The sequence below is a fragment of the Geotrypetes seraphini genome, chromosome 11 (genome assembly GCF_902459505.1).
Source record: "Geotrypetes seraphini chromosome 11, aGeoSer1.1, whole genome shotgun sequence".
Classification (NCBI taxonomy): domain Eukaryota; kingdom Metazoa; phylum Chordata; class Amphibia; order Gymnophiona; family Dermophiidae; genus Geotrypetes; species Geotrypetes seraphini.
In genome coordinates, this window is record NC_047094.1 from 128,413,432 (window position 1) to 128,435,287 (window position 21,856).

A 21,856-nucleotide genomic window follows, 5' to 3' on the forward strand; every position below is an offset into this window, starting at 1 on the left:
AAGCACAAGCTTTTCGCGTTCTTGCCTGGTCTCGCTCCACTCCGTGAATGGCTGCCGTCAGTCCCGGAAGAACTGGGGAGGGAAGGATAGAAACTGGGCAAGGGTTATGCTGAACGAGGGATGGGAAGGATAGAAGCTATGCAAACTTCTGCTGCACAGGGAGATGGGAGCGAGGGAGGGGAGGAAAGATTCTGCACATGTGGGGGAGAGAAAGGAAAGAGGAAGAATTGGGGTGAAGGAGAGGGAGGGAGAGATGATCATGTGCATACTCCGAAAACACCACCTAGTGTCTTTTTTGGGCCCCAAATGACTATAAGACACTGTCTTATTTTCAGGGAAACACGATAGTAACTGAATTGAGGTTCAGAAATACAGGTTTTATACCAGATCAGTGGCTACCCTAAAACACAGGATTTAAAACCGGATTTTCCCTACCGCGTTTCCCTGAAAATAAGACAGTGTCTTATATTAATTTTGAGAAATGAAAATGGTAAAACCAGAGGACATAATTTGAGGTTGAGGGGTGGTAGGTTCAAAGGCAATGTTAGGAAATTCTACTTTACGGAGAGGGTGGTGGATGCCTGGAATGCGCTCCCGAGAGAGGTGGTGAAGAGTAAAACTGTGACTGAGTTCAAAGAAGCGTGGGATGAACACAGAGGATTTAGAATCGGAAAATAATATTAAAAATTGAACTAAGGCCAGTACTGGGCAGACTTGCACGGTCTGTGTCTGTTTATGGCCATTTGGTGGAGGATGGGCTGGGGAGGGCTTCAATGGCTGGGAGGGTGTAGATGGGCTTGAGTAGGTTTTAACGGAGATTTCGTCAGTAGGAACCCAAGCACAGTACCAGGTAGAGCTTTGGATTCTTGCCCAGAAATAGCTAAGAAGAAAAATTTAAAAAATTTAAATTGAATCAGGTTGGGCAGACTGGACGGACCATTCGGGTCTTTATCTGCCGTCATCTACTATGTTACTAGGTTATCCTTAACTGTAAGGGCCACAGAAAAAATACTTAATGTCTTATTAAAGAAATGACAATTTTGCATGAGATTAAACTCTTTATAGTTTATAAATCTTTCCTATAACAGTTAAGGGAAAGATTTATAAACAGAGTTTTACCTCAAGCAAAATTGTCATTTCTTTAATAAGACATTAACTATTTTTTTCTGCGGCCCTCCAAGTACCTACAAATCCAAAATGTGACCCTGCAAAGGGTTAGAGTTTAAGCCTTTTTAGGAACAATCTATCATTTATCAGAACACTAAAATTTGGAATAGCATTCCTTACCGAATTCATCAAATTCCATCTCTTTCCTTTTCAAAGGGCACTTAAAACTTATTTTTAAAACAACAATGATAATTTCTCTGCTCTCAGATTAGTAAGAATAGATGCTAATTCCCTTTTATGAGAAGGTTTCTTGATTTATAATCCACCTTGCATCTTTAGAATTAAAGGTGGAATATAGGAAACATTATACAATATAATACAATTTTTTAAACTTCTTGTATATCACAAATATATATTAAACATAAAAACAAGAACCTACAATAGAACCCTCTAGATGTGGGATAGTTAGTTTTTCCTCAAAACCCATAAAGGATGATGCCCCATGCAGATCACCTAAAAATAAATTCCATTCTTCTGGAGCTTTTCTGCAGAAAGTCCTAAACTTACTACCACCTTCTCAAGAAAAGGCGGTAGCGGTTAGCACGTGCGGCATTTTAGCGTGCACTATTCCGTGCGTTAAGGCCCTAACGCATCTTCATAAAAGGAGCCCCTAGAGGTTACTATGTTGAGGACACTAGCACTTGTTTAACAGATTTGGTTAGTTAAACCTTTAATGCACCATCTCCCCCCTTACTGCTTCCCCTCTTATATAAATTATATAAAATGTACTGGTGTTTCCAGGAGGCACATAGCACTAGGATGATCAGCTGCATTACAAAGCAAGGATACCAAGCCATCATAAAGACTAACTAAATCAGAAACAAAGATTTTCCAGTTCTTGTGGTCTAAGGAGACGCCTCTCTTACCATAGTATAGGTTCTGGCCTTCACTCTTCAAAACATAAGTCACTACAACAGAAAGAGATAAAGAAAAGTACAATCAAACATCATAGAAAGCAAGAAAGAAGGGTTGAGACAGAATCAAGAAACTGACACAAGTATTCGAAAGCATCCATGTAATTCCCAAACATATATTGGTAAATCTTGCTTTCAAATGTCTGCCCTTCTGAATGGAGAGTTTTCACTGTTTAAATCAGTATATGGTCAAACGTTATTCAGATAAGTGGGGCGAGAATAAAGGCATGCTGGGGTAGGGTCAGAACTTATCTGCATAGATTTAGCCACTGTCCAGATCAGGACTGCTCAATTCCAGTCCTTGAGATCTACTGGCAGGCCAGGTTTTCAGGATATCCACAATGAATATGCATGAGAGAGATTTACCTGCACTGCCTGGTTTAGATCACTTATCCATTTAAGTCTGAACTCAAAAACAGTAGTCCTAACTTTACATAGATAACTTACCATATGTTCAGCAGACTAACTGGTGGGCTTGAGGATCACCTGGTCACTTGCCTGCCTGGTGCAAAGGTGGCGAACCTCAAGCATCACTTAGATATGATATTAGATAGTACTGGGGAGGAGCCGGCTGTCTTGGTACATGTAGATAATAATGACATAGGAAAATATGGGAGGGAGGTTCTGGAAATCAAATTTAGGCTCTTAGTTAGAAAGCTGAAATCCAGATCCTCCAGGATAGCATTTTCAGAAATGCTTCCCATTCCACACGCAGGACCCAAAAGGCAGTCAGAGCTCCAAAGTCTCAATGCGTGGTTGAGATGGTGGTGCAGGGATGAGGGATATAGATTTGTTAGAAACTGGGCAATTTTTAGAAAGGGGGAACCTTAGAAAGGGAACCTATTCCAAAAGGACGGACACCAACTTAACTGGGATGGAACCAGGCTGCTGACACTAACGGTGACAGGTCAAATGCGCGCAAGACTACAGCACACCGACAAAACCGCCAAGACAAGTCAGCGCAAGGATAACAGCACGCAAGACAATTGAGCGCAATGATAACAGCGCGCAAAACAATTGAGCGCAAGGATAACTCAGTGCAAGACAATTGAGCGCAGGGATAACAGCACGACAATTCAGCGCGCCTCAAAATGGTACATGGCGAAGGGCACGCACACGTTCAGCACATCAACACGTGATCATGTCACCATGTTATCAGTATGGTTCCCTTGCCTCTTTGTGCTTTGAATATGTCACGAGAATGCATTTTCGTTATTATGGTTACGTTTCCTCTTTATATATGTGCTCAGAACAGCCTGCCTTCCTTTCGCTGCCTGACCGTGTCCGTTATAGGTAAAGCTCTGGTTTTGCTAGAACTTGCTCTATAACAGATATTTGTCTTGCGCGGATTATATTCGCCTTTGGTGAGAGCAACAGTACTTCCAAATTTCTTCATTTGCAGGTATGTTTATATTTTCGGTGGTATGTTTTATATTTTCGGTTCATGCGCACATGGGCAGCATATTTTTATGTCATTACTTTTGAAAGCTATATAAGATGCGCGCTACACAATCGCAAGAAAACCGAGGGTATAATAATAAAACTCTCAGTGCGCTTGTTCAGATTAAAGTTTTGTTGTTTATCATGGAATGCTTAGCGCACATGTGCGGATCAAAGTTTCGTCATTCTTGTACCCATCTTGCGCTCAGTTGTCTTGCATAATAAAAGTGCGAGAAGGGTGATTTATGATATTAATATTATGTATCATGTGATGTCTGAGATATTAATTGTATGTATAATTTAATGCAGTTATAGAATTGAAAAGTAATAAAGTTGTAAAGAAACATTTTTGCATGAGGTAAAAACTCTTAAGCCAGCAAGAATATTATCTGAATATTTTTAATTTGAGTGTGCTTATAAAGGCATTTCATTTCAGTATTCCATAAAGACAAATAGGTACCTCATAAGAGGATATTCACATTTATAGGTATATGCATAGCTTCATTTCATATCATAATATTCTTCATTTTGCTAAATCAGAACAGTAGGATAGGATCATATTATGCTGACGGTGGGGCTTATTGGTTTAAACTTCTTGGCTTGGGTGTGTAGTGAGGGTGATTGTCTATCATTGTAGTGGGTCCTTTTTTGGGGCCTCTCTCCCTTCCTTCTGTCTGTGCTTAGGTATAATGGCATTGTTAATCCATGATGGTTGTCAAGCCATAATTCTATGATTTCAGGTATGATTTGAAAGGTAAGTACAGACATATTGGGTCCTGTTTGTCATATCTATCTGCTAACTTTATAAATTCTAGTCTTGCAGTGATGTGCAACCTGAGTGTTGTGAAGCAGTTCAATCTTGGAGGTATTATATTCAAGGTAAGTACAGAGGTATAGGGATTTGTATTTCATATGTATATAATAACTTCATATAATCTACTATTGAAGCGAACTACAAGCAAGAGACGACAAGCAAGAGACGACAGACATCTTCAGTGTTTTCCTGCCAGGGATCGCACCCTTGCAGGTATAATGTCTTGTGCCATAGCGCTGAACTCTACATATGTATGGCCTAACCTCACCTATTTTACCCTTGCAGGTTTTTTGTGTGCTGGAGGTTGGGGGGGGGGACTAACATGAAGTTTACATGCATGTTATAACTCTTGCAGGTACTGGTTCAGGGTGAAAGGTCGACTACAAGTCCTGAGGGTTTCATTGATATACTTCCAGTCTTACAGGTATGATGTTCTTTTGAGTAGTGCACTGATATAGGGAATTGTATATCAATTGTAAGTCAAAATAGGATAATATTATAAATTGTATGGTTTCAGTGGTTGTTCATTCTGAGTGAACTGCCATAGAGATGGAAATAATAACTTCACAGCGTGGGAAAGAGCACTGGGTTCATGAAGACTGGGTTCATGGGACATCGTTATCGTCGTGACCGAGTCATGGCAGACGGTTCCACATCCTGGAGGGGTGTGCTCCCTGACTGTGTAGGCAGAAGAAAAAGGCACGTCGATGGATCTTCTGTCGAGATAACGGCGCATGTGCATGCACCCAACAAATCAAAAATAGCTGCTGAAAGAATGATGGGAGACATACGTGAAATAACTGTGACCACAGTTGAAAAGCCCCGACAGATCATTCTGGGGACAACAGCAGGTTCAACGTTAGAAGCAGCTACATTATTGCCTGCATACTCCTCCATGCAGAGAACAATCAATCGAAAAAGAAAAGCAGGGCATCTAGCAATGGGTAATCCCAGGTCAATAAGAGAGATCCAAGTTCCCGAGCAGCTGCAAAGAACCACCCGTGATGAACAATTACTTTTGTGGGATTCTGGTGTAAATGATGAAAGACGCATTTTCATTTTCACAACCCAAGCAAATCTTGAAGTGTTGGAGCAACATGGCCATTGGTTCATGGATGGGACATTTAAAGTTGCCCCCCATTTGATTGTACAAGTGTTTATCATCCATGCATTTGTAGACAATCGTGCACTTTCCATGGTGTATGTGTTGTTGACTAGTAAAAGGGAGGAGGACTATGAACGTGTGTTAAGGAAACTGGTAGAAACCAGAAACACGTTGGCACCATTGACTATTTTGATGGACTTCGAGAGAGCAAGCCTGCAAGCTGCCAGCAGAGTATTTCCAAATGCTGCAGTTTCTGGCTGTCTGTTCCATCTGGGTCAATCATTGTGGCGCAAAATTCAACATGAGGGATTGACCGCCAACTATAGGAATGATGAGAGAATAAGATTGTTCACCAAAATGCTATTAGCATTAAGTTTGTTCCTGTTGAAGATGTTACTGAGTGTTTTGAGACATTGGAGGAGACTCGACCAGATGAACTGATCCTGATGTATGACTATTGGGAAGACAATTAGATCGGTAGATTGTGGCAAAATGGGAGACATGTCCCACCTTTTCCTATTCCTCTGTGGAATATGCGCTCCCGTATTGAAGATGGACTGCCTCGGACCAACAATTCAGTGGAAGGTTGGCACCATGCATTTCAATCTTCGGTTTCATGCCATCATCCAACCATCTTTAAACTTGAGCATATACAGCGTGAGCAAGATCACACAGAACAGCTGCTTGCTCGATTCCATGCTGGTAACTGTGCAGCAGCCAGCAGTAAGAGCACGTATGTGAGAGTGACTCAAAGACTAACAACGCTGCTGCCAACATACGGACAAAGAGCTCTTTTTCAATATCTGAGAGGTATAGCACATAATCTGGAACTTTAGAGTTTGATATTGAAGTTCAGGTTTTCCTGTTGCTATACTACAATTGTGTTCAGTCTTCCCAACCACACATGCTGCAGGAAAAGATGAGACACTTGAAAATGTCTATGTCCCCCTTTTTTTGGTAGCCCAGAAAGCCAGAGGCCCGCTAACTGCTGTGCTCAGGATCTGTCCCCCAGGAGTTTCCCTGAAGCCCTCCCCTGGCCCCTACCCATCCTAAAAACCACTGCTCTGACATGTGCCAAGTGTGAAGGTTTTTTATGCCGACGAGGAAACCCACTCAAGCATACTTTACTCACTTTGACCTTTTCAAGGTGTTGTGGATGGTGTTCATAGGCTTTTTCCTTCACGTAGGCCAGGTCAGATGGTGTTGTTGCTGGAGCAGCTTCAGGGATAGCCAGTCTTAAGCTCCTTCCCTTTTTCTACTGTTCAAATGTTGCTGATTTAATTGGAAGGGTGTGTTGTCATTTGTTTTGTAATTTGTAATTGTAATGTAATTTATTTCTTATATACCGCTAAACTCCGTTAGAATTCTAAGCGGTTTACAGAAAAATAGACAATAGGGTGCATTAAAATTATAAGTAAAATAGATACTTAGAAATTCCCTTACTGTCCCGAAGGCTCACAATCTAACTAAAGTACCTGGAAAAATGACAATTAGTAGAGTAATGAAGAAATAAAATAGAGAATAGATGAGAAAAATAAGAAAATAAACATTCTAATAAGACTACAATGATCTAAAGGACTTTGAAAGGTTGAAAAAAGAGGGGAGATAAGAATAGGTGCAGAGGGAGAACCGTTGAAGCAATAGAATTCTGGGGAAATTTAAATGAAATTTGAATGATAAAATAAAACAAAATAAGTGGTAAAACAATAAGTGAGATTAAAAAATATATCATAAACTAAAAAGAATTGAAAATAAAATCAAAACAGTCAAAACTGAAGTCCAGCTTGAACGGGCCCCCGAGCCAACCGTTGGTCCGATGGCCAGACTGCAGCCTTCCTCCGTCAGCTCTCCCCTGCTGGAAAGGGGGAGGAGCGAAGACAGTGTCGGGTGCCCCGCTGGAACGGGCCCCCAAGCCGACCGTTGGTCCGATGGCCGGACTGCAGCCTTCCTCCGTTGGCTCTCCCCTGCTGGCATGGGGGAGGAGCGAAGACAGTGTCGGGTGCCCCGCTGGAACGGGCCCCCGAGCCGACCGTTGGACCGATGGCCGGACTGCAGCCCTCCTCCATCGGCTCTCCCCTGCTGGAATGGGGGAGGAGCGAAGACAGTGTCGGGTGCCCCGCTGGAACGGGCCCCCGAGCCGACCGTTGGTCCGATGACCGGACTGCAGCCCTCCTCCGTCGGCTCTCCATTGCTGGAATGGTGTTAGATGGTGTTACAGGGTTTGGTTTTGGTCTTTTACTTTTCCCATCCGTAGCAAATACAGTATCCAATGTAAGTTGTTTTCTTGAAGCCATCTGAAATCACTTTAGTTAAACTGAAGGGATTAAATAGTTATAAAATCTTTAGTGAGAATGTCCAGGGAGAGGAGCTCTGCACTCAAACTGCCATCCTCCTCGCCTCCAAGTTTGAAGGGTCTCATAGCAAAATGTGTGGTTTCCATACAGTCTTCCCAACCACACATGCTGCAGGAAAAGATGAGACACTTGAAAATGTCTATGTCCTCCTTTTTTTGGTAGCCCAGAAAGCCAGAGGCCCGCTAACTGCTGTGCTCAAGATCTGTCCCCCAGGAGTTTCCCTGAAGCCCTCCCCTGGCCCCTACCCATCCTAAAATCCACTGCTCTGACATGTGCCCTGAGCAGAATCTAATGAAAAAAATCAAGTCTCTCCATAGAAGCTTGGTGAATCATCAATGTTCGCCACCGCGAAAGCGTCGGGGACGCAGCAGAGATCCAGCAAAGCAAAATTGCCTTCTTTCCCAACAATACAGATTTAGACAGAAAGCTGCAAAATCCTTTCGGGGCTGACAAGGGAATATAATCCAACGTAAACAACATCACCGGATTCAGGGCAAATTTGTAATTCCACATGGTTTGAATATGAGTTCAAAGCTGTTGCCAAAAGGTAGAGATCCGAGTGCAAGACCAGAACTGATGTCCCAGAGTAGATGGAGAGTGAAAACATTTGAGGCATTGGTCAGAGACACATTTTTGCCTGAAATTGGTAATAGGTAGATCTGTAGAGCCGGTGCAAAAATTGTAATTCAGTTCAAACAGTATCACACTATGGGCTGCCCGAAAGGTACCCCTACGGATCATGGAGGCTGTCACATCGCAGGAAAGATTCTGAGTCCATTTGTGAGCAATAGAATCATAAGATGGCTCGCCCAATTGTTCCTGAAGGTGACGATGATGAAATCTCAATGGAATCTGAACTTGTGCCGTCAAACTCAACGCCTCTGAGAGAGACTCCATACGGCAGTCAGTGATACAATCACGGGGCAATGAGTTCACATAAGAAGAAAGTTGAAGGTAAGAAAGCCAATCAGTGTGCCGCCAACCATGGTCTCGTTGAAGCTCCTCAAACGTCTTTAGATAACCTGAAGAGTGGACCAATTGAAACACGTATTGATTAGTTTGTAAATTCCACACCTCAGAGGAAACTGGGTCCAGTCCCGCTTTAAAGGCACCATTGCCCCGCAAAGGCAAATAAGGAGTCACCTGGGATGGAATCTGAAGTTGGTGGCATATTAACTTCCATAGGCGTCTCAAAGGCAGTAAGAATAGATCCCGTGCAGATGAAGTTTTCCGTGGTAATTGAGGAACATGAAGCAAATAACTAAAATGATATGGAGCACAAAGTAATAGTTCCTGAGGGGATGCCGAAAAATGGCTGGTACCCCTGAACCAGTCATGCAGATGTCTCATCTGACATGCCCAAGACAGTAGGCGAAGGTTACGGAGACCAAAACCACCTCGATCCCTGGGGTGTGCCAAACCAGACAGAGATATACGTGCTCTCTTCCCATTCCACAGGAAACGTTGTAAACATTGCCCAATTATTTTATCATGCCTAGCAGTTAACAAAACAGGGAGCATTTGAAATACATAAAGCCATTGAGGCACCAGTACCATGTTATACAATGCTATTTTACCCATTAAAGAAAGTGGATAAACCCTCCAATTCTCCAATTTTTGAATAGTTGTAAGAACCAATGGGTTTATGTTGAGGGTGTACAGCTTAGCAGGGTCAGGAGAGATTACAATACTCAAGTATGTGAGGTGACCCAACGCCCATACTAGAGGAAATGTTCCCTGCCATTGCATCTGTACTTCCTGGGTCAAAGGCAATACCATAGACTTTGATTTATTCAACATCATTCCCGAGTACATACTGAATTCATCCAACAATTCCAAGGCCCTAGGGAGAGAGATTGCAGGAGACCCCAAAGTTAATAAAAAGTCATCTGCGTATGCCAGGACCCGTAGTTGGGAGTCCCCTTCCGGCAGACCCGTCAGTTTATCATCCTGCATAATAGTACACAGGAAGGGGTCTAAATACAATAAGAAAAGGAGAAAGCGGGCTGCCCTGCCTCGTCCCACGCGCTATCTGAAATTCAGGGGAGCGTGTACCGTTAACCAAAATACAAGCCGTGGGATCATTATAAAGCAAGTGTAACATATCAAGGAACCACCCATCAAAACCCATATAAGTAAGCACGTTGAAGAGATAGTCCCAATTCACCTGGTCAAAGGCCTTGGCCGCATCTAAGCCCACCAGTATCCCCTGATGTGCAGAATCTTTAGAACGCTGTAATGCAGTCAGTAGTCTGCGAACATTGAGTACTGAGTGACGATCTTGTACAAAACTACTTGTTCCGGTACTATCAAATGTGGCAGCAAAGTAGCCAGTCTATTAGCCAAGATTTTATCTAATATTTTGATATCTACATTAATCAAGGATATGTGTCTATAGGATTCAATGGCCGTCTCAAGTTTACCCGGTTTAGGTATTAAAGTAATAAATGCCTGATTCGCCCCCCGGGGAAAAGAACCACCCTCTAGAGCTGCGTTAATAGTATGCCTCAAGAGGGCCACAAAGGGAAGGAAAAAGAAGTTTATAGAACTCCGGTGAAAATCCGTCTGGACCCGGAGATGTACCCCCCTTAAGCTGTTTAATCGCTCCCTGTAGCTCCTTACCCTGAATGGGACGATTCAATAGTAAACGATCTGGAGATGTTAATCTGGGAACCCCTGCATCCATCAGATAATCCTCTACCTCGGGTCCCCCCTGGCCGCCCCTGGAAGTATAAAAATCCTTATAGTACTGTAGGAAACTATCCACGATATCAGGAGTGGTTGTAAGTTCCTTACCCGAGCTGAGTAGAATACGGGAAATGTGACGATTCGGACGATTGGGTTTGGTCAAATTAGCCAACAGGCGCCCTGCTCGATTCCCAAATCTGTAAAATTTAAACCTGCAATAATGAAAGTAATGTTGGGTGCGTTCATGTAATAAAGTGTTCAAGGCGTTCTGTGCTGCCATCAGGGCCTCCTGGGACCGTGGAGATGGACGGGCAATGTGCGCAAGTTTAAGACGTTTATATTCACTCTCCAAGTGTAAGACTCCCTGGGAGAGACGAATTCTATGGGCGCTGACATATAAAATAATATCCCCCCTAAGAACAGACTTAGCTGCCTCCCAAAATAATAATGGTTGAGCCTGATGCTGAGAGTTGAAAGACACGTAGTCGTCCCATTTCTGTGTAAGATATTTCTGAAAATTCAAATTGTTAAATAAGTAGGACAGAAACCTCCAGGCTCCCCCAGGTACAGAGTCTGTACCACTCAAAATGTCTAGCCAAATTGGACAGTGATCAGACACAGAAAGAGGACCCACCTCCGAAGCCTGTATCCTGGGCAAATAAGCAGACGATGTCAGAATGTAATCTATACGAGAAAATGTGTGGTGTGCACGAGATTGATGTGTGTAGTCCCGTTCCGTAGAGTGTAACAGACGCCAAGGGTCAATAAGATCTAAAGTATCACACAAATAGGGTATAACCTTAGTAGGACCAAAAGACTGAGAAGGACCCGGGCCCGTTCTGTCCATGGTAGGGTCAAGCACCTGGTTAAAGTCTACCAAAAGTATCAAAGGGTTAGTGGGATCAATGACGCCCACCCCCGCCAATGTGGTAAAGAATGTGTGGTCGTATTGGTTAGGTGCATAAATCATTAGCAAGTTAAATGTAGAGCCAGACATTTAACCCTACAGAGTAACATCCGTCCCATTGCATCCCGATAGATTTGTTCTACTTTTCCCGGAAATCCTTTCCTGACCAACAGAACCATTCCCGCCTTCCCGTTAGAGGAGGAGGAATAGAAAACTTGTCCCACCCAACCTCTCAAGAGCTTAGTGTGTTCAACATCCGAAAGTCTGGTCTCCTGAAGACAGGCCAAATCAGCTTTATGGTGTTGAAGTCGCTGAAAAATTTTACTGCGCTTTACAGGGGAGGTGATCCCACATACATTCCAGGATAAAATGCGGAAAGTGTGAGGGCTCATGAATAAACATAAATACAATACAATGTCCTGTACCTCTGGCATAGTCCCCCCGGCTCCCAGCCATACCGGGGAGAAATTGAAAATAAGCAAGACTTAGAAGTTAAAGGGAAAGGCTCACATGTAGCAAGCTCAGAGACTACACTGGAAGGAATAACACAAAAGAATGCAAATGGTCCCACGTCCTCAACCGCAAACCCCCAACCCCCTCTATCCCTGCACAACCCACCCTCCACCCCCCCGCTCTCCCCCTCCCCCTCTTCCCCCCACCCAACTAGATACGGCTTTAACCTAAAACCCTCCAGGTTCTAGGAAAGCAGATCACATCTTAGAGGCTATCAGAACCCTGCCTTCTTTGAATAATGGTATAATAAATGCACAAACAATTATCAACTTGCAATCTTAAATAGGAAACCCCCAAAACCAGCTATACTGTAAGAGCCAGTCATGGTAGTCAAGTAGTTCCTGAAGTAGACTCAGAACGATTAATGAACTCTCCCGCTGAGTCCGCAGAGTCAAATACATGCCACTTCCCATTCTGATGGATTTTGAGGACTGCAGGATAAAGAAACATAAACCGTCTTTTTTGTTCCACAAGCTTGGAGCAGAGGGGGTGAAAAACTTTACGCTTTTCGGTCAGCGCTGCAGAGTAGTCCTAGCCTATGCTCTCCTTTGGAACGAAATGCACGCAGCAGCTCTACTTTATGTCTGTAGTTATGAAGTTTGCCTATAACAACTCTAGGTCTCTGGTCTGACCCTGTACGAGGGCCCACTCTGTGTACTCGCTCAAATCGTGCTGGGCCCAAAGAGGACGGCATAAGAAGCTCACTTGCCAGCCAGGATTCCACCACTGAAAGTAGCACCGAGTCTGAAATGGTCTCAAGTAAGCCAATAAAGCGCAGGTTTCCACAGCGAGATCTGTTTTCCAAATCTTCAATTTTGTCCTGGCAAAAGCTGAGCTGGGTAGTTAATGTGGACACTGTGGAGTCCATCGCCGTGGTACCGTCTTCCACCGCCGAGACCTGCGCCTCCAGCTCCGTCACTCGTTTCGCATTATCCTCCAATAAAGATTCTAGTTTAGTCAACTGTGTGGAAATAGTTTCCATGCGCGGCCCCAATGCCTGCAAGATCACCTGTTGTAGCTCCGTGATCATTTCAGGGGTGAATGCCGGTGCCGGAACGTCCTTATATTTACTGTTTAACATTATGTGTTACCCATATTCAAACACTGTTTTATCTGTGCATGCGCAGATGCGTCCGTCTCTCATGCATATGACTTGCAACCGTTCTGCTCTCTTTTTTTGCATATACAACAAATATGCGCAAGACGATTGCGAATATTTGATAAACATGCATGCTGCACATTCATATAGGCGTGACTCACATTTGTATCATAAGGATCAATAAGTCAGCGCATGCATACTTTGGACAACATGTGCACATGCGCAGTTCGGTCTCCCCCCACCCCCCACGTTGACAACTATTTATTCTGAGTTCCCAGTAAATAGGTTTGTCCACGCAGTTTTGTCTTGCGCTCATTGGACTTAAACCTGTCAATTGCTCACTGGGAAACCCGTCAATTGCGCGCAAAATTACGATAACTTTAAAATGAGGACAGATTGTCGATCTGGTAGTATATCTGGTCCAAGTCCACTTCTACTGTGGTGAGGCTGTCCTCTATTATTCCTTTGAACACTTTCACTGCTTCTGGAATTGTTGCGGTGTCTTCCTTCGTAAAGACAGACGCAAAGAAGGAATTTAGTCTGTCTGCAATTTGTTTGTCCTCCTTGATGTACCCTTTTCTTCCCTGGTCATCCAGCGGTCCCACCGCCTCTTTTGCAGGTTTTTTTCATTTTACGTATCTAAAGAAGGTATTGAAATTTTTGGCCTCTTGCGCTATTTTCTCCTCATAGTCCTTTTTGGCATCCCTCACCACCTTGTGACATTTCTTCTGATCATCTTTGTGTTTGTTCCAAGCTTCAGTTGTTTTCGTGCATTTCCATTTTTTAAATGAGTTCTTCTTTTCTTTCATGGCTTCCTTCACCTCTCTAGTAAGCCATGCCGGTTCTCTTTTGCCTTTAGTTTTCCTTTCTTTGGAAATCCACGGAATGTAGAGATTTTGTGCTTCCGTGATAGTATTTTTCAGTAGGGACCATGCCTGATCTACCGTTTTAACTTTGACCATCTTTTTCTTGAGCCGTTGTTTCACCATGGCTCTCATGCTATCGTATCTTCCCTTTTTAAAGTTTAAGGTCGTGGTTAAGGTTTTGGTATGTTTCCCTTTCCTGATGTCAAGTTTAAAGTTGATCATGTTGTGATCACTCATCCCCAGCGGGATCGTGACTTCTACTTCTTTTGTCGGTCCCGTAATGCCATTTAGGACCAAGTCCAAGGTGGCGTTTCCTCTCGTCGGCTCTCCCACCATTTATTCCAGGAAGCAGTCCCCTAGCTCTTCTAGGAACTTGGCCTCCTTAACACAGTTCGAGGTTCCCAGGTTCCAGTCTATCTCTGGGAAATTGAAATCTCCCATGATTATTACATTACCTGTCTTACATTCTTGTTTAATTTCCTCTATCATTTCTGAGTCTGTCTCCTCCGTCTGTCCTGGGGGTCGATAGTAAAGGCCAATTTTTGCGTCTGCACCATTGTGTCTAGGAATCTTGATCCAGAGGGACTCCAGCTTCTCTGTGCTTTCCATCGTAGCCTCTCTAACAGTTTCTACTCCATCCTGAACATATAGGGCAATACCTCCACCTTTCTGCCCTACTCTATCTCTTCTGTATAGTTTGTATCCCTGTAGTACTGTGTCCCATTTGTTTTCATCATTCCACCATGTTTCTGTTATGCCAATGATTTCCAGTTCATTGTGTCTAATTCTCCCATTTTGTTTCTCAGACTTCTAGCATTTGTATACATACATTTGAGTTCCCTTTATGTTACCTTCTTGGACTTTCTAAGTTTAGCAGTCTCTACTGTTTCTTTCACGGTATCCTTTTCTGCTCCTGCATTGTCTCCCTTATTTGCTTTGTGGTCGTCCCCTCCCGTGTCTGAGTAGTTGTCCGTAGTTCCTTCTTCGGGGCATCCTGTCGCCCGGGCCATCGACTGGTGGTCGACTGTTGGCTTTCCCCTGTCCTTTAATTTAAAGCCTTCTCGATGGCTCTCTTCATGTTGCCTGCCAATACTCTTGCTCCTTCCTTGTTGAGGTGTAGTCCGTCCTTTCTGTAGTACTTGCTTTTTCCCCAGAACGCCGTCCAGTTGCGCACGAAGTCAAAGCCTTCCTCTTCGCACCATCGTCTCATCCAGGCGTTGATCGCTTGCAATTCCCCTTGTCTCTTTCCATCCGCTCTTGGTACCGGGAGGATCTTGGAGAAGGCCACCTTCACCTCCCTGATCTTCAGTTTTCTTCCAAGTGAGCGGAGCTGGCCCTTCATCTCTTCCCTGTCATACTTCCGCCTGCTCCATGTGCCTATACCCTGTCCCCCCTGATGGTCTAGTAGTAGGCTGGGACAGGGTACGGGGCACATGTGATGGGCACGTCTAATGGTAGGCACGTGTAGTGGAAGCCAGCCAGCCATCTCCCAGCACCCAGCCAGTGCCAAGCCAGCCAGCCAACCAGCAAACCCAACCCCAAGCCAGCCAGCCAGCCAACCCACCCCCAAGCCAGCCAGCCCCTAGACAACCAGCCAACCCACCCCAAGGCAGCCAGCCAGCCCAAAGGCAGGCAGGCACACCCCTGCCCCCCCCCCCCCGGTACCTTTTTTTGCCATCCCGGCAGTCCAGCGCGCTTTCCGTGCTCCTGCCTTGGTTCCCCTGCTCTCTTCCGGCAGCGGCACAGCAGTGCACGAGGCAGGTGCACACATTTTGCGTGCCTGCTTGGTCCCTCACTGCACTCCGAATGGCTGCCTAACAGTTCTCATCCCGCGAGAACTGACAGGCAGCCATTCGGAGTGCAGTGAGGGACCAAGCAGGCACGCAAAAAGCATGCATCTGCCTCGTGCACTGCTGTGCTGCTGCCGGAACTGAGGCAGGAGCACGGAAAGCATGCTGGATTGCCGGGATGGCAAAAAAAAGGTATGTGTTTTGGTTTGGTATTTTTTACATTCACTCCTTAAGATGCACCCTTATTTCCACCCCCTTTATTGGGATGGAAAAAGTGCATCTTATGGAGTGAAAAATACAGTAAAAAGGATAGAGTCGATCTAGAGGAAGGCTAAAATTGTATGTGGTCTTCATCATAAGGCGTATGGGGACAGACTTAAAGATCTCAATCTGTATACTTTGGAGGAAAGGTGGGAGAGGGAGATATGATAGAGACATTTAAATACCTATGTAAGGTAAATGCGCATGAGTCGAGTCTCTTTCATTTGAAAGGAAACTCTTCAATGAGAGGGCATAGGATGAAGTTAAGAGGTGATAGGCTCAGGAGTAATCTAAGGAAATACTTATTTTACAGAAAGGGTGATAGATGCATGGAACAGTCTCCCAGAAGAGGTGGTGGAGACAGAGACTGTGTCTGAATTCACAAGGACCTGGGATAGCCACATGGGATCTCTGAGAGAGAGAATGAGATAATGGTTATTGTGAATGGGCAGACTAGATGGGCCATTTGGCCTTTAGCTGTCATTATGTTTCTATGTCCCAGTTTTTTTATTGCAATGCAAGTTCTGTTTGCAATAAACAACAGATCATCAAGGATCTATTGTATGATTCAGACCCTGGACTTGTGTGCATTACCAAGTTCTGGATATCTCAGGAAGATACATTTTCTCAGAGCGAGCTCTGCCCTTCTGACTTTAATAGCCTAGTGTCCTTTAGGAACAATAAAAAAGGAGGTGGACTAGCACCGATCTTTAAATCCTTTTTCAATGTGCACCTAGTTGATAAAGCTAGTACCCCAGAATTGGAATATCTTTTGGCATCTATCAATGATGAATTATCTCAGTATCCATTGGGCATTCTCCTTTTATACCGTCATCCAATCCCATGGAATAGATCAAGCTCCCTCATCACTGAAATTATAGCTAATTCGTCAGTTACTTTTCAGAGATTACTTGTAATAGGTGACATTAATTTACATTTGGATGATACCAATGATAAGATTTTATTTCCCTCCTCCTCTCCTTTGATTCATCTCTATCTTCCATTGTTCCTACCCATGAGAAAGAACACTCTCTGGATATAATTTATTTTTTAGATTCCACTAGTCAGCATTCTGTCATTGACAATGTGCATTGGCAGAAGGTACCCTGGTCTGACCACTATCTTGGTGAATTTACCTTACCCATTTTCATGTCTCACATCTCGGAAAGAGTCCAACAGAAATGATCTATAACCTTAAGAAAGAAAATCAACCCAAACCATCTCTCGTCTCAGTTCTTAAATTTGTTATCTTGTTCTCCTAGAGATGGTTCTATAGATAGTAGCTGGAGCAGTTGGAGAAGTGTTTCAGAGCATACTTACCTATCACTTGCTCCTCTTGTTACCAAAGCTATTCACATGAAAGGAATTCCCCTTAGTTCACATCATATCATAGCTTACACAGACTTGTAAGAAACTCGAGCGAAAATGGAAGTCAAACTCCGATTTGGACAAGCTTACATGGAGACTTAGGGCTCTTTTTACAAAGGTGCGCTAGGGCCTTAACGCGCGCAATAGCGCGCATTAAATTCTTGAGCACGCTAGCCACTACTGCCTCCTTTTTAGGAGGCTGTAGATTTTCGGCTACCGCACAGTAATTTTGTGCGTGCACTGAAAAACCCTAGCGCACCTTCATAAAAGGAGCCCTTAGTATTAGAAAATATAATTTAGAACTAAGGAAAGCAAGAATAAGCTATTATAGCGGTAAAATTGTCAACTCCAATAACCAAAATAGTACCTTGTTCAGACTTTGGCATTCTCTAATCAGCCTCGACTCAAGATATTCCTTTGCTTAGCCCCTACTGCAGATTCTCTCGCTTCTTTTTTTCAAGAAAAAATTTCTGTCATCAGGAATTCTTTTCCCTTAGTGAATTTTGACCTTTTCTTAAAAGATCTTAAGGATAGCCCAATGAAAATATCTATAGATTATTTTTGGGGAGCTTTCCTTTTATTATCAGAGCTTCAAGTCTCTAAAATATGCAATAAGCTGATAAAATGTAGATGTATTCTTGACCCTTTTCCCTCTTATCTATTTGCCAATATTCCATCCCAAGCCATTAATTGGCTTTCTGCACTACTTTAGAAAATGGATACTTTTCGCATGATATGGGCTTAATAAGTGTAACTCCCCTTCTGAAAAAATCAGGTCTTGATCCAACTGTCTCCTCTCATTACAGACTGATTACTAATATACCCCTCTTAACCAAACTTTTGGAATCAATCGTCAACACCCAACTCAAATTATTTGGAGAAATTCTCTATCCTTCAACCTTTTCAGCATGGATGCTGCCCAAATTTCAGTACAGAAACACTTTTGGTCTCTCTGCTGTCTAAAATTCAACAATTAGTTATGTAAGAAATATGCTATTATGCTTCAGTTTGATTTATCTGCAGCCTTTGACATCATTAACCATGACGTCTTTCATTTCTTCCTTTCAAAAATTGGTCTTGACCAGACTGTCCTGGAATGGCTTTTCAAATTCTTATTGTTCAGCTCCTATTCAGTTAATAAGGAGGAATTTACTTCATATTCTTGGTGGGCCTCCTGCGGAGTTCCCCAGGGCTCCCCACTGTCCCTGATCTTATTTAACATTTATAAGAGCTCACTGAAATACTATGATCTGAATGCCCAAGAAACATTACTGATGATATTTTTATACTACTTGAGGTTGACCCCGATTTAGTTAACTTGACATCTAATATTAACCACTGTATTGTTAAACAACAGTCCTGAACACTGATGGTTCAGATGAAGTTAAATGCTGCTAATACAAAACTCCTTTGGTTGGGCCCAAAATTAGACTTCTTCCCTTCTGTTGTGAACTTAAGACTCAGGAGAGTCTCTTAAAATTGAGTTTTCCTCTTCAGCATTAGGCGTTCTCATTGATTCTTCACTCACATTTAAGGATCAAGTTAATTCTCTTGTAAAAAAATGTTTTTTTCAGTCTCTGTGTTTCATGGAAGGTTCGAGTGCTTTTTCATCAACAGCATTTCTCCATCTTGGTTCAATCAATCATTCTAGCACGTCTGGACTACTGCAATTCAATGGACGTGGGCTTATCCAAGGGCCAGCTACTGCTGCCAGACTCATTTTTGGTAAGAGTAAATTTGACCATGTGTCCCCATTGCTCAGAGAACTACACAGGCTCCCAGTTCACTTGAGAATTCAATTCAAATGCATCTGTATTGCATTTAAGATTTTTTTTTTTCTTTATTCAATTTTAAATTGAAATATAACACATTACATGCATTAGGTAACAGAAATCAAATAGCCATATCAAAAATTACATAACAAATGTTACATAAAGAAAAACTTCATAAACTTCACAATTTAAATGGCTATAATTCCCCTATAAGCCCACTATACTAAGGAGAGAGATTTCAAGTAAGGAGGCATCTCCCAAGAGATCAAATACAAAAAGGTGTCTCAAACTACTTGTCTACTTATTTTCATACTTCACATTAGATAACAATTATCCATTTTCATCCTCGTATCCTTAATCTGGACCTGAACCTTACACTTATTTCAAGAAAAGCATTTAGTTGTTTGGGCTCGTAGAAAAGATATCTATTAGATTAAAAAAGAATTAAACATTTATAGGGAAAACGCAAGAAGAAATGCGCCCCCAGGGCCAATGCCTGGGGACGTAGAAGCAAAAATTGCTTCCTTTTTTCCTGTGTATCTACACAGACGTCAGGAAAACCCCATACTTTCCCACCCACAAACAATTTGTTAGCGTTGCAAAAATACATCCTCATTACCCAGTCTTTATCAGACTCAAAAACAAATGACACTAAGAGTGTAGATCTTACATACTCTTCTTCTAAAGATGTTTTTAATTGTGTAACATTTAAACTGTCCATTGAAAGTTCTTCCTGAACAAGAGCCTGGCATTTTTTCCCCAGAAGAAAATAGATACGGGAAAGCGGAGGCACAGCTGCTTTGGGGACCCCAAGAATCTCCACCAGATATTTCTTGAACAATTCAAGGGGGGCTAAGTTTTTTGATTGAGGAAAGCTAACAAACCAAAGGTTTAACCTGCGAGTATAGTTCTCATCTTCTCCATTTTATTCCTCAATCCCGTCAAACCTTGAGCATATGTCAAGGAATTACTTTTAAATTCACTCAAGTCTTTGTGTGCCTCCTCCATTTTCCTCTTCAGTTCCACATTTCTTGCTTCCGGGGTAGTGATTCGTATTTCAGATTTTTGTAGGGAAGTTTCTACCATAACTTTATTTCCCATCACAATATTTTCCAAGTGGGCCACAGCGTCACAGATAGAGTCTAAAGTGACATGTGCTGGTCTAATCAAAGGGATAACAGAAAGTTCACCACCATCCTGATGCTGAGCAGATCTTTCCAGCTCGGAAACTCCTCCAACTGCTTCTTCCAAATCCAAGCAATGTTCAGCATCGCCTTCCACAGTGGCGAGCACCACTTCTGCTACACCCTCCATACTCCGGTCACTCCCCTCTGACGATGATACAGCCGCTGAGCTGACTGCTTCACGCAGCGTCGTCAATTGCTCTGGGTGTGCACTCATGCCTGGAATCGAAGGTGGAAGTCTGTCCTCCAGGCTCTGCGTGGTATTGAACTCGGGTAAGGCTGCTTCATCACCAGTACCCACTACAGAGAACATAAGAATTGCCGCTGCTGGGTCAGACCAGTGGTCCATCCTGCCCAGCAGTCCACTCACGCGGCGGCCCCTAGGTCAAGACCAATGCCCCAAATGACTCCAGTCTCACCAGTTTAGCATGAACTTGTCCAACTTTGTCTTGAAATCCTGGAAGTTTTCTACGTGCTGTTCGGATGACGAATCTTTCAATGGAGGAAAGGGGGACGCGGAGAGAACTCCGAGGGGGTAAGTCCTAGTTTTCCCCTTTCTCTTACCCATTTCTCTGACAAAGTTCCAAAGAATTATTCAAGGAAATAGAGAGTAAAGTTCAGAGCCCATTTCAGCGAGACTCAGGCGCATGCCATCTTAAGTCTCTCTCTGCATTTAAGATTTTATTTGGCTTTTTTACTACTCTTGTTCCTTTGGACTGGAATGTGTGTAGATCTCACCTGGCTAGAAGCTCTCAGAAATTAAAACTCTCCTTTCCCTCTCCTAGGGGTAAAAGTAAATCTATTAAGCAATTTAGTCATTCTTTCTTCTTCAAATTGACAGAGCTCTGGAATAACTTACCGCTTTTGTTAAGAAGCTTAGGCCCCTTCTTATCATTCAGGAAGGCTTTGAAGATAATTCTGTTCACCAAGCACTTTGGAAATTAACTACTTCTACCTCTCCTGCTTTAGTTCTTTTCTCATCTAGTTTTTTTGTATTTTTCCTTTTCTTTATGTTAACCGAGTTGAGCTCCAAATTGGCTGATGACCCAGTTTATAAAACTAAGTTTAGTTTAGAGCCCTATCGGAGGAAAGGACACAGTCCCATGGTGCCGGACTGCTGCTTCACAGAGAAACTCTGGTGGATCTGTGGAGCCAGCCAGCTGTGTGCCACAATTTATAGACTCAGGGTCCCTTCCCCTGGGAGTCTGCTTGCCAGTAACCTTGTCACAGGTTTCAAGCACAGGCTGTATGCATCTGGAGTGAAACCCACCCAGTTTTCAAGCACAGGCTGCCTTTCCCACCTCCGACCGGGTGGACGAGTATGCGTAGGGGGTGGAAGTCATAGTCAGTGTCTGGCCAGCTGGCAGTCCGAAGATTTCAAGTCTGGATCCATTTGGAGCTGTTTGGAGCTGAGGGACCCCGCAAGGGTTTTTCCAAGCTACGGAAAGCTAATTGTTAGACTTAACTTGATAGAGTCTTGATCCAAGGAACCCTTTGAACCACGAGAGAACATTACCTTGCAACCCTAGGGCATCTAGGCAGGCCAGTAACAAATACTGAAGGGCTAAACAGAGTGAAAGACATGTACCTGATAGAGAAATTAACATAACCCTA

At 43.3% G+C, this 21,856-nt stretch overlaps 1 protein-coding gene across 4 annotated transcripts in view; it reads right to left on the reverse strand.

Moving 5' to 3' along the window:
- HPN (hepsin) overlaps window positions 1–21,856 on the reverse strand; it is a 181,032-nt gene that overhangs the window by 117,533 nt on the left and 41,643 nt on the right. For all 4 annotated transcript variants that reach the window (XM_033963177.1, XM_033963174.1, XM_033963176.1 and 1 more), the window contains one exon: window positions 2,034–2,075. In XM_033963177.1, coding sequence (XP_033819068.1) covers window positions 2,034–2,036 — 3 coding nt within the window. In that variant the 5' untranslated portion in view covers window positions 2,037–2,075. The remainder of the gene's footprint in view (window positions 1–2,033; window positions 2,076–21,856) is intronic.